The sequence below is a fragment of the Amphiura filiformis genome, chromosome 1 (genome assembly GCF_039555335.1).
Source record: "Amphiura filiformis chromosome 1, Afil_fr2py, whole genome shotgun sequence".
Classification (NCBI taxonomy): Eukaryota; Metazoa; Echinodermata; class Ophiuroidea; order Amphilepidida; family Amphiuridae; genus Amphiura; species Amphiura filiformis.
The window spans coordinates 96911659-96925496 of NC_092628.1; the positions used below are offsets into that span (position 1 = coordinate 96911659).

Below are 13838 nucleotides of genomic sequence, written 5' to 3' on the forward strand. Positions count from 1 at the left end.
TTATTGCACAATTTCACACATAAAAATTCACACCTATAGTAAAAAAAAGCAAAAGCAAATATATCTTACAATTTGATTAACATTTGTATTTTCAGATTGCAATAGTTGGAGCGGCATCCCAGCACCATCAGATTTATACAGAGACATCTCAAGATATGGTCACTCAATGTTTGCGTACAATGGTGCCATCTATGTGTATAGTGGATTCAATGGTGTTATGATAAGTGACATGTTAACCTATGAGCCTGGTAAGATTGCATCTAGGCAAAAGTGTTTTGTTAGGAAGACAGTCCTTAACTATGCATAAACAGTTCAAGCAAAGCAGAGGCAATGATTCTAGAAGATGGATAATTTTGTGCATAGGCATACAATAGTATTTTTGTTGTTGTAAACAAATGGACAAGTCATTGAATTAAAAAAAACTGGATATATGCGTTATTTATTTTTGAGGATTTTCAATTGCCCAGGTAATAATAACCAAGAATTGTAAACCAAATATTGCACTTTGACGAGTCTTGTAATCCCAATAAGTTCCCTGACAGGATTGCAAGAGCCACCTATGACAGTCTTGTTTTGATTGGTTAGTATTGCACATGCAACATATTGTAGACCACTTAACTAAGTTTCAGAACTCTTCAGAGATATGTGTCATGCGTCAAGCTTATACAAGTGAGAATGCTGAAGTGATAAACAATCATGCCGATTGGTAGATCCACAATCATGAAAATAAGATGGTTGATCCATTGGTCATCTAGTATGTAGAAGGGGTTGAGACTTGCCTCCTATAATGTGTTAATGATCACTATCGCATAGCCAGACAATTGATTATAAACGTATCTGAATAAATACTTTAGGACCAGAGTCATTTAAAAAAAAGCACAGTGATTTATAGTGCGCTACGCACAGGCACAATGCCTAGACATTGATCCATAAGCCTCGGCACACTATAAGGGTTGTGTTTGACCACTACAGCCCCATATCATTCCATTAACCATTAAACAACAACACAAGGACTTGCAGCTAAGAAGCGCCGCCCTAGACATTCCACTCTTTGGGACTATAGTTGGAATGCCTTATCGATTGAGCAAACTTAACTGCCAAGTATTTAAGTATATGCCACACATAATAAGTAGTTAGTACAGCCTAGCCATGTATCGGGCCATTCCAGTTAAAATCCATACATCCTATGGAAGACATGCCCTTAATCTCCCACACAAGGGATGTAGATTTCAAATGGAGTCATCCATTCAGGTAACCCCATTTGAAATTCACACTCCCACTGTGGAAGATAAAGATCATGTCTTCCATATTAGGTGTATTATATTTCAACTGGAATAGCCCAATACTGTGAATAAACAGATATAAGCCGAGTTGGCTTTAACAGAGCACAAACTCAATAGCTTTTATGTATATTTGTTTTTCAAAACACAGGTGTGTGTTCAGCATTTGACAATGAAACTATTTGTATCATGGGTGCCCCTGGTTTGTCTTGTGCCTGGAATCAACTTAATAACAGGTGTATCCCACAGAGTCAGTACAATGATGCCAATCATACTGCAGCATTATGCCTTGAACCAGAGACAGGTAAGTGTTAGTCTACCCTGAATACTACAAATACTACATGCTGGGTACCCCCCCTCCTTCAGCAGGTGGTGATGGGCAACACAGGGCACCTTTGACCATCTCCCTTTCAGTGGACATAGATGGGCAACACATAGGGCACATTCGACCAACCCCTCCCCTTCAGTGGGCAGGGATGAGCAACACATTGGACAACACATTGGTTTACCATAGACCCATAGTACCATAGTAAACAATGATTTATAGGACTTTGTAGGCTTGTTTTTTAATATATCAAAGTTGTACAGTAGGAGTTACAAAACAGGCAAAACATTTTCACAACATTTTTTGTATGTTATACCAAATATGGAAATTCAAATATTGAAGAAGAAAAAATGTGACCATTTTGTTCAGATTTTAGGGTCGATTAAAAAGGGCAATTATTTTTAGGCCTAATTATTATCCCATTTCACAATAAGACCAGTAATTTGCTACTTTTAATCTGTGGATAGAGGAAAGCTGACAATTAGATGTTTTTTGTTTTTCCTTAAATTTCAGAACTTCCAGACTGTTCTAAACTTGACAACTGTGGGACCTGTGTGTTGGAATATGGCTGTGGATGGTGTGACAAATGTAAAGAAGTTGACAAGTGTCCTTCACCTGTAAGTCTGTGTCTTCATCTTCATTTTCATTAGATACAGTGCATCCCTCAAAAATGAAACTTTCCTGCAACTTGAATATTAACATGGCGAGGCAAATAAAATTGCTAGTGTTGAACATGAAGAAAGTTTATGGCTTATAGTAGAGTAATAATCGCTGGCAGAGATAAACTTGGTATGTTGCGTCTGACCTCATCCTGGTTGAGCATGGCAAATTTCTGCACTCAAATGATACCGTACGAAGACAACCAATCACAGCAGGTTTTTTAGTGACAGTTGATATCAGAGACAACATTATGAGTTTATCTCTGCTGTCGACTATAGCAGTGTCGAAAGTTATTAACAAAATTTGAAGAAATAAAAGCAAATGCCATATCAGGGTAACCTATGAAGACTGAAAAGAAGGTGTCATCACAATTTTAGATAATATAAGCACCTCAGGTGTCATTATAATACTCAGATGCACATGTGCATACAACAAGGAATAGTAATGTCTTTTCAGACCATTGTGTTATGAACTTTTGGGCCTTTAATTATCTGTTTCCTTCTTGATATAAAAAAATCCAAGATCAATTATACACAAGGATTTTTCCGAAAATCCAGATTTTTTGTAAAAGGAAGGAATTTTATGGATTTTTTTCTGCCTCGGAAAACTGGAAAAATAAAATAAATGTCATTCATGCGTACAAAGAGAGTTTCTGAATGTTAATCCTTGGAGCCAAACAAACAGCCCAAATATTGTGACGTTACTTCGTTTGTAGAATGAATATCAGTACATGCTACTGAAACTCAACATCTAAAAATGACATGATAATGATGATGTTGAATTTTAGTTAAGGAACTATAGTACCAATCACAAACTCCTTAGTGAAATGGAAGTTTCGATATGGAAGTTACGATACATCATAACTTGCAAGAGATTTATAATTAGCCATAAATCTTAGTGAAACACCCCTGTTTTAATAGTATAAAACAAACTGTACAATTCACATAACAATCACATTCTTTCCATATGTATCTTTGACTAGGTTGATAGTTTGGAATGCGATATTTTAACCCAGTGTAACCTGTATACCAACTGTCTAGCCTGCACAGAAAACAAACTCTGCAAATGGGCTAGTAAAAAATGTGAAGCTAGAGGAGGTAAGTATGTTGCGTTGTATGAGTTAAAATGTTGCCAAAAATACCCTGGTTCTATCGGCAGACAGACTTGCCAAGTAGGATTGGTTGGTCAGGATTTTTTGTTTTGTTTTTGGATTTTTAAAGAGGCTAAATGACCCTTAAAAATTACCAAAAGCTTAAATCTGAAACAATTTGCTAAGATATTTTGACACTTTCCTGAATTTTCAGTCAAAATCAATCCATTTAAGCAACAAAAAAAAACACCCAAAAAAACCATCTGCTTTTAATTTCATACAGTTAAAAAAGTGCTGAAAGTCATTTCATTTAATGAAATGTTTGCTTTACTCTAGAAACAAAATTCATCACTCAGGTTTTTTTTTCAGTAATAGACTGTTTGGCTTTATAATTTTGCCTTCAACCTAAACGTTTAATTGCATACCTTGACCAATTGCATTAACATGACCTTTTGAATGAAGGTTGTTTACAGGCATTTGATAAGATACTGATGAAATGTCAAGATATGAATAGTATCTGCAAACCAATTTATTTTACTATGCTTAAACAATCTTTTGAATCTTGTGAGGAATAGAATTGCAGGAAGTTTGCACTCATTCAGAAGAGAAACAAATATTACATGCCCCTGAACAAAATTACCCATCCCTGGCATGCAGGAGGGTATTAAGGTACAGCCCAGAACATAATTACCAATCTCTGGTATGTACAGGAGGGTATTAAGCTACAGATTGGTTACCCATCTCTGGCGTGCAGGTGGGTTTGAAGCTACAGCCTGGTTACCCATCTTGGGCATGCAGGAGGGTATTAAGGTGCAGCACCAGAACAAAATTACCCATCTCTGTCATGCAGGAGAGTATTAAGGTACAGACTGGCAAGACTAGCATCCAGGAACAAAATTACCCATCTCTGGCATGCAGGAGGGTATTAAGGTACAGTCGGGTTACCCATGTCTGACATGCAGGAGGGTATTAAGGTACTGTCCCAGAACAAAATTACCCATCTCTGGGTAATTAAGGGTATTAAGATACAGCTTAACAAGACTTAGATGCATAACAATTGTATTTTGTAAATTGTGAATTTCCAGATGACACATCAGTTTCTACTTGTAACGAACCATGTGAGGATTTCAGTATAGATTGTAAGACATGTCTACATGAGACTGATGGCTGTATGTGGTGTGAAAGCCGTAACAGGTGTATTGACTCCAATACCTACATGACATCATTCCCTTATGGACTGTGCTTGGAATGGAGGACTAAAACAGAGGATTGTCCAGGTAAATGGCAACAATTGATACAATTTGAAATAGATCAAACACTTGGCAGAAAAATTATATAGTGAACTTTTCCTTTTTGAAAAGCATGTATGTGTCCACTATTGAAGCATATTTTGAAATGGGATGCAATATAATCTGGGATAGAGTGGGATTTATTGTTTATGAAATTGTCAAGTATTTTAAAATTTTGTGAGAAAAGGTCTTAAAAGTGATGTGTTTTCTTTGAGGCATACTTGTACACAGAGTGTGCAAAAGACTAGTTTCGACACTGATAGAAATGACTGCATGTGAAGAATTATTTACCTTTCCTTTTAATTTTGATTATCAGAATTAAAGTAATTACACCAAAATCAAGACAAAACAAGCATAGTATTTTGGCTCTATCGTGGGTCCTAATTTATACTTCTGCACTTTCTACTGAAAATTTTTAAACTGGACATGACTTCCAATCTCTGGAGGAGGTTGTACTCAGTACAAATGACCTTATACATGTATTTGATATGTGACAAATATGGGTCTCATTTTTGGGCCTGTGGTGTAACAATGGCTCCCTTTTCTGTCAATTTCGGTGTACCTAAGCACCGGAGGAAAACGCTTGATCATGGGGTTTTATGGCGGCCGCAATTGCGTTTTTTGGGTGAAATTGCGTTTTTTCAATTTTTTTTTTTTTTTTTTTTTTTTTTAATTTTTAATTTTTTTAGAAGTTATAGACCCTAAATTACTTGTTATTGAAGGTTGGAACCTCCGAAATACTGCAAAAGTAATTAAAATGTACAAATTTATCCAGTTTTGAAAAAAAATCTCAGAATTTTTAAATCTTTTTTTTATATTTTTTTTATGTAGGAGTATTTCGGAGGTGCCAACCTTCAATAACAAGTAATTTAGGGTCTACAACTTCTAAAAAAAATTAAAAATTAAAAAAAAAAAAAAAAAAAAAAATATTTTTTTTTTGCGTTTTTTTCGGGAAATCGCGTTTTTTTGCGTTTTTGGAATATCGTGGTGCGTTTTTTTGCTTCCAAAATCGCGTTTTTATCCGGTGCTTAGGTGTACCAATGGGTCACTGTTTTCAAATTGATTTAAAAAAAAAATACACATTTTCATTGAAGGAGCCCAGATTTCAATTTCAAATTTTGCAAAATTTTTGCCAACATGGGCTTAAGGCATGAAAATAGGTGTAATTTTCTTGGAAGAATTGGTATCCAATGGGTCCACTTTCAGATTCTCAGAAGCACATCCCTACCCAAACCAAATTCCCCTATAAATGTACTTATAACACCCCAGGGTTTCACTCACACTCATTCTACTCATTCTAAATGCACTAGGGGTAAATCTCAAAACAATTTGGTTGTTCCAATATGGAAAACTTCTACTAGAAAGAAAACTTCCTTTATAGATCGTTGGATGCATGGAATAAGCTTCCTTCAAACCATTGCATCAATTTTGAATCAATGAGCTTGGATGAATTTAAAAATGCAATATTATTGGTTCATAAGTTTTTTATGATATTTTGAACTCAACATTATTGCATTGTTTTGTATCATGTTTGGTTTCTATATTTTGTATTATTATTTATATCAGGCTTTTGAGCGATACAATAAAACTGTATATTGTACAATATTTGCAAAATACCCGGATGCAATACAATATTTTTTAAATATTATACGCGATCTCAGCGTCTGCGTCATGCTTACCATGGTGACAGCACAATGCGTCATGATACAACAGCAAAACATTATACACTACAGACACCGTAACGGCTCACAGGAGATTTCGGACTGTATAAACAAGTAAAATCACAAACTTAATTCACGGCAATTCTGGATGATGATATTACCTTAGGAAATATAATCGACATCTACAAATAAACCTTTATAATTTATGTAATTATTACGAAATTGTCTTTGGAGAGTAAAGAGCAGAAAACAAGAAGGTCAAAAGGTAAGCTTACATTACTTTAGGCCTACACATTGGTTAAACCCGGTGGCTAGGTAAGCTTAAATTTTCATTTTACCGCATAGCAAAAGCCTGATATAAATAATAATAATAATATTGAATGGCTTATTTTGGCGTGATACAAGAATATATTGCGAGATAGAAAAATATTGCACTCATCTTCGACTCGTGCAATATTTTTCTATCTCGTCAATATATTCTTGTATCACACTCAAAGCCATTCAATATTATATAAATATCTTATTATTTTATCTATCATTATCATGTATATATATCAGGTCTTCCAGGGAGACCAGTACAGTTGTATTGATGGAATTTCCTGGATAAATAAATAAAGGCCCTGTAGTACAATAATGCTGTCAATTTCCAGTAAAATGCAGATTGTTCTGTGCAAAATCCTTGGCCCAGTTTACAGCATGTGGCATTGGGCTATTCCATTTGAAATCCATATACCCCCTGTGTGTATGGAAGATGTGACCTTAATGGTCCACACAAGGGAGTGTGAATCTCAAATTAGTTTGAATAATTCCATTTCAAATCTTTACTCCCTGTGTGGAACATAATAAGGTCATGTATTCAATAGGGGTGTATGGATTTCAACTGGAATAGCACATAGCAAGGTATAATATTAATAATTATAACCATAGTGCAATTTGATCAGTAATGAATTAATGCCCACAGCTGATGTAGTGTCTGACTTGTAATTAAAAAATATGAATAAATATGGATCTACAAGGACATTTTCATATATATGTGTTGTTGTGATTGAACATGATTGGCTTATTCAGCAGAGATGATATAGTTGAAATAATTGATGACCTTTGAGTTGTTACTTCACTCTAGCCTTGCCCGGACATGGATGTCATTTCTATAGTATACAATGGTAAAGTTGCAATGCTGATGATATCTTTTGGTATATTGATGTGTTTTTCTCTACTTGGTTTTCTTATACTATCATCTAATACAGCTCGCGGATGCGGATCATACCAGACGTGCAAGGATTGTCAGGAGAATCCAGAATGCGGGTGGTGCGATGACGAGAGTGGTACAGGCTTGGGGACCTGTATAGAAGGCAGCTATAGGGGGCCATTGGATATAACTACAGATCAGTCACAGGTGGATTATGGCTTGTGTCCGTCTGATAGGTGGTTCTTTGTTGATTGTCCATGTAAGTACATATTATGTTGTGTATGTGGTCTCTGTGCTGGCAGTTAATCGCAAAATTACCTGCAAACAATTATGTATGTTACTTTGTATATAGATATGATATTAATTGGTTTACTTTTCTATTAATTGTTTTACCTTGAAACAATATTGTAAGATTTCCATAAAAGATGGATTTTTTTTCTTTTCCACAAAATGTTAACTTTCACTGTCAGATCTGCCGAACAAATGATGTAAAACAAAGAAAATCGCTTTTTAATTACAGCGCCTATGTCACCAATGTGTCTCACTTCAATAGTTGTGATTGAAGCCGGTTCTTTTGAGGTGTTATGACCATCAAATACTAATAATTTGGTTGTATGAATTAAATTCCTTCCTCAGTCCTTTTCTTAAAAATCACAGATTTTTGAAAAACGTTGAGGGCGTCCTCATCTGCAAATGTTACAATATTGCTTTAACAGTTGTAATTATGAATATTTACATATTAAATATATTATTTATTTTGCAAAAGTTTTGTGTTTCATGTTTTTTGCCAGATTTCAAGTTTGCTTCTCAGAAATATGAGCTTGGATAGCTTTAATAAATTATATTTGAAACTACATAATGTCAGAATAAGTTGCTAGCTCTGGCTAAAAATATCTTGCGTTTTCAATCTGTTGAACATAATATTCACTCCAATTAATGCTGTCCACATTCATCCAAATACTTAGGGTCTTTGTTGACAACACAGAGATACTTGTCACATTTTATTTTGTGCAATACCACCCTATTCTGCCAAAACTCTTTGATTTGTGTGTTTGTTTGCAATCTACACCAGGCACAAAAAGAAACTCGTCAGTTATATTCATCCTTGCTGTTCAATAACTTGATAATTTTGGATTATTGTGAAATATACATTTTGTTAATTGGAATTTTCTTTCTCATTTGACACCCTGTTCGTGAACATTGAGCAAGTATTGGCCAATATATGCGCCTCAAACTCTCAAACCCCAAAATGAAAAGTTGCAATTTTAACCATTCAATTGTGCATGCTACACTGTGTGCTTTATTGATTGGCCCGTGGTGCTTGTGTGCAACACAACGATGCGTTCCCATTGAAAATCGTTGAAAATGCAACTTTTGATTTTAGGGTTTGAGGCTTTGAGGCGCATATCTTGGTCAATTCTTGTTCGCTTTTACTAACAGGGTGTCAAATGAGAAAGCAAAGTATAGTTAACGAAATGTATATTTCAGAATAATCCAAAATTTCCAAGTTATTGAACGGCAATGATGAATATAACTGACGAGTTTCTTTTTGTGCCTGGTGTACATCAAAACCATTTGCTTGTGTAAGGCAAAAATAATTTGTCTCTCAAACCTGTGCACATAAAATGTGGCCAAAACACAATTATCTTGTCCACATGGCTTGTTTAAAAAATAAAAAGGATTTTTTACCAAACTTGGTCATACTGCACTGTACCGCAATCCCTATTTTTGCAGTTATATCATGGTCTCCACTGATGGGTCCTTGATTTGAAAACAAATTCATATTAATGGGGCTGAGGGGTTCTAGCTGGCTGTTAATGCCTGCAACAGTGCTGAATGTGCATGATTGTATGTGCCCCTGAGCTTACTCTTGGGATCCAATAATGATAATGGTATACAATATTGCATCATTTCTTGCAATGTGTTTTCTAATGAGGATGCATTTTGAAAACACAATGTACTAAGGTATCACTCTTCACTCTTCGATCAGATTTTACATTTTACACCTTAATCTTTTATCCATTGCACCAACAAACTTGCATACAATTATTATTTTAGTTATTTTTAAATTTTAATTTGCAAGTGCAATAGAAGCATCCAAAGTCTTCAGTTGACCCTCTCAATTAACATGCCATTTTGTCAAAATCAAATTTTGATGTTGATGGGAAAAGTTACCTGTCTTATATCATAATCTGAAGGACATTATTTGTAATTAAGTAGGAATGCATTTCCTTATGTTTGTAATATGATTAGGAAAATGATAATTATGTGCAGTAGTACTCCCACATGCACAAGTACAAGGTAACTTGGTGAAATGGCTGTTCACTCAGCTCTCACTGAATTTTCCTCCAGGTTTATCTTGCAAGTGATACAGCCTCAAAACTCATATGCATGTTGTACTTTTTGCATATTTAGCTTGGATATTTTCCCCTCTCACTTTTTGCTACATTGAGCAATTCACAAAAATACTAAAACATAAAAAATTATCCTTAAATAGACACTAAACATTCTTTGAGAATATTAACATATTTGTAGGATCTGGTTTAAGAAGTGAGTTGGGAGCTTTTCACAGAACATGAATTTTTGCACTCTCTTATTCTGACAGCTACCATAAAGATTTTAAGCCCGCAAATGTGGCCTTTAACCCAAATAGCTAATTATAAAGCAAGCAAATTAGTTAAAAATCAGCAAAACATGAAAAATTACCCAAAAATAACCACTTTCACAGTTTGAGAAAAGGAAATGTTCAATTAATTTTCATACTATTATTTTCAAAAGCTTTACTTCCTATTATGTTTATAAGCCTGCTTTCTTCGAATTAAGTCAAATAAACAAATTGAGTTGTTTCAGTGTGTTTTGTTCCTACGTGCTTGGCTTATTGCAAGTTAGTGTTAGTGCCTTGATTCATTCATTTTGTTGTAAATATGATTTGCCCTGAGCTGCCAAATCAATCAGAAAATGGTTCATGATATGAATAAATATGCTCTCTTTCCAGATTCTGTTGTAGCTAGCTATAGAATGTTACATTGTATGCAACTAAAACAATTATGTAGGATTTTATTTAATTTTGACCATGCTTTTAAGATAGCTTAGTATAGTATATGTTGTGTGGGGGTGTGTGTGTTGGGGTTTGTGTATGTGTTATGGGATGGGGTTGTGCTACCATGTATGAAGAATTAATCAAACATTACATCATCATCAATTTAAATGCGCTCACACATCAAGAAACAAGTCACCATGTACAAAATGTGAAATTTAACTTACAATTTTCAAAACAATATCAAATTTGACTTGATTTTCTTTTCTTTTTCTTTTTTTAATTGACCTTAAATCGCGTAGGTAGCCATTACCTAGGTAAATAGCTGAACTGATTATTTAAGTCTCTCTGTGAACAAGTTCGACAGTAAATTTCAATTATATTATTATCCATAACATGATAATATTTTCAACATGAAGTATGCTGTGATAACAAATTTGTGTGTGTCATTTTAAGCAACTTGTGCCCTGCTGTTTCTTGATTTGTGGGAGCAAGTGGTGATTTCTTATGCCAATGCCAATTCTATGTGTAAGCAGTTGAATCATTTCAAAATCACTTAACTGTTGACCGATTGCTTGATTGATTTAAATTGTGTGTGCATAGAAGTAAGCATTAACATAAGAAATCACAATTTGTGAAATATTTCCAAGAAGGGGTTATTTCGTTGACCAAAATGACTTAGACTGAAATAAATGTGCTCAAACATGCCAAGAAATTCAGTATTGTGCCTTGTAATTGATCTAATTTGGGTGTGAATTGGCCTGTTAGAAGATAAGAAAATGTCTAGCACAATTTCGGTTGATTTTGTTCTGCTATTATGAGCCAGGGAGGCAACTCGCTCCTTTCCCTTGGTCAGTATGCACTGAGTTTACTGTGTAAAGCCTACTTATATAAACTAAGCTCAAAAAGATTTTTCACAAGGTCATATCTTGAAATCCTGTCCATCAAATTGAACCAAATTTACACACAGATTTACTTCAATACTCTACTCTTAACACATGTCAGTAACCAAGCAGTTATCCAACTGACACAACAGCAAAATGCACTGACATGGGACAGCTTCCTGGACCACATTCACAGCCCAGCCCTGTTTCATGAAAAAAGTGTATGAAAAGCAGAAAGCAGCACCGTTTTATCATCTGTGCAAGGATCTTTTGTGCATTCTCACAGATTTTTTGTCCTGGGTGCCAAATGTTGGGCTGTGAAAGTGAAGGAAGTCCAGGAAGCTGTCCCATGACAGTGCATTTTGCTGTTGTGTCAGTTGGACAACTGCTTGTTTACTGACATGTGTTTTGAGTAGAGTATTAAGGTAATCCTGTGTGTAATTTTGGTTCATTTTGATTGACAGTATTTTAAGATATGACCTTGTGATTCACAAGTTGTAAAAAATTATAAGTTTCTTTTTGAGCTCAGTTTATGTAGGCCTGATCAATTTCAAGTTTAGAATGAATGAGGTGCATAGCACATATTGCATTGCAGAAATAGTAAATCAATTACAGATTTATAGCAGGAATTGTTTTCATTTCATTCCATTTTATCTTCCTGAGTTTCTTTCATAATTTTAAGTTGCTGATTTTATTTTTGTTTTTTGCTTCATTGAGATGTATTGTTTGCATGTGGATGTTTTGAATAGTGTGTAGTTGTCTGATATTTGCATTACACTTGACTTGATATGAGTTAATTGCCACAATGTGTCACCGTTAGTAATGAGTACTGCATTGAAGAAGTAACTCTGTATCAAGTTTGGCCACTCCAGATAAGCGCCTCCCATTTTTGGATCACAAAAAAATAAAATAAATAAAAACATCAAATTTTGGCATTCTAGCCTACCAAAATATACCTTTAATTATATCATAGAAAATTCGAATCACAACCTTAAAAAGGAGTATTTCATGATCCTGGCATCTGGTTTTTATGACATTTTTCAGCTGATATTCACAAAGAAGGTTATTCCCAAAATTTCAGTGGATTCCAATTTTGCGTTTGCGAGTTATGCATGATTATGTGTAGGCCCTATTACACTGGTCACCGTGTGTAATTTCGTTCTGGTGCACCAGAACAAAATACAAATTTGATGATATTTTTGCTCAACTAATTAATATGCAAGAATTTTTTTGTACATAAACATTATGTAGCCAGAGATTTCCAGTGGTATAAAAAAAGCAAAAAATGCTCCTTTAAATATATTTTTACTAGACACTGATGTGGCTGGTGCAGACTAGCTGATGATAATTTTTTTACGAAAAGACCATGTAGATGAGAACATTTCCATTATACTAGTTGTATACTAGTCTGACAAGTTAATCAACCTCACGGTGTAGCCAGTGATTGGTTAGTGTCAAGTAACTAGGATGGTGGTAGAGAAGTGATACTAACCAATCACGGCCATGTAGAACTTGGAACTAGAGTGACGTTTTATAACCAACTAGAATTGACCCATCAATGACCTTTAATTTAAAAAAAAATGTTAAGTCTTCTTACGAGCATTTCACTATCATTATGCAAAATATGTATATAGTGATTTTACATGATGAAGGTTAAAAAAGGAATATTTTTAAGAGAAATATATATTTACACATAATCCATGTCGCCTTTTTCTTAAAGAACTAATGCATCATACTAAGAAACTAATTATATCATGCACCAGTCATTGTAATAATACTAATATAGATCAAATTTCAAAATATCATTTGTAATATCTTCATTGAAAAACTTATATGGGGACGTTTATTAGAAGGGGAGCGAGCGTCTATTACAGACAATGGTATTTATCATGTGATGTGGAATGAACATAAATTCCTACTAATGCAACAGCATGTAAAATGGTAACATGTTGTGACATAACTCCACAATGCATGGATAGAGCACAGAACATAATACATGATTGGCTGTTGAGAGTTGCCCTTGATAATGAACGCAAAAAATAATGAACACAAAAAATGACATTGAACTACATGTTTATGATATGTGTTAATATAAGCTTAACAATAGCAACAAGAAATGAAGCACTGAAGTGTAGCAAATGACAAAGTACTAAGATTTGTATATCATTCAGATATGCTTTGTCAATTAAATATAAAGGAAGAAAGATCAGTCATTTTAATACTGTGATTTTCTTAGGGTAGACTGAGGCTACCATTACTGATTTTGTATGTTGTTCAAAAACTAGACAAATAAGATGGTAAATATTAAAAATAGTACAATCATCAAGATGCTGCAGGTTTGAACATTTTGGTTAGGACCCTGAACAAACCAAGCTGTATATTCCAATTTTTATCAATTTACTTTTCATGCAGCTGGTAGGAAG

At 34.4% G+C, this 13838-nt stretch overlaps 1 protein-coding gene across 1 annotated transcript in view; it reads left to right on the forward strand.

The window, feature by feature from the left end:
* Nucleotides 1–13838, forward strand: part of LOC140159008 (attractin-like) — a 102909-nt gene that overhangs the window by 71569 nt on the left and 17502 nt on the right. The window contains 6 exon segments of the mRNA XM_072182322.1: nt 96–248; nt 1432–1584; nt 2119–2222; nt 3248–3362; nt 4441–4632; nt 7553–7753. Of these exon segments, the coding sequence (XP_072038423.1) occupies nt 96–248; nt 1432–1584; nt 2119–2222; nt 3248–3362; nt 4441–4632; nt 7553–7753 (918 nt within the window).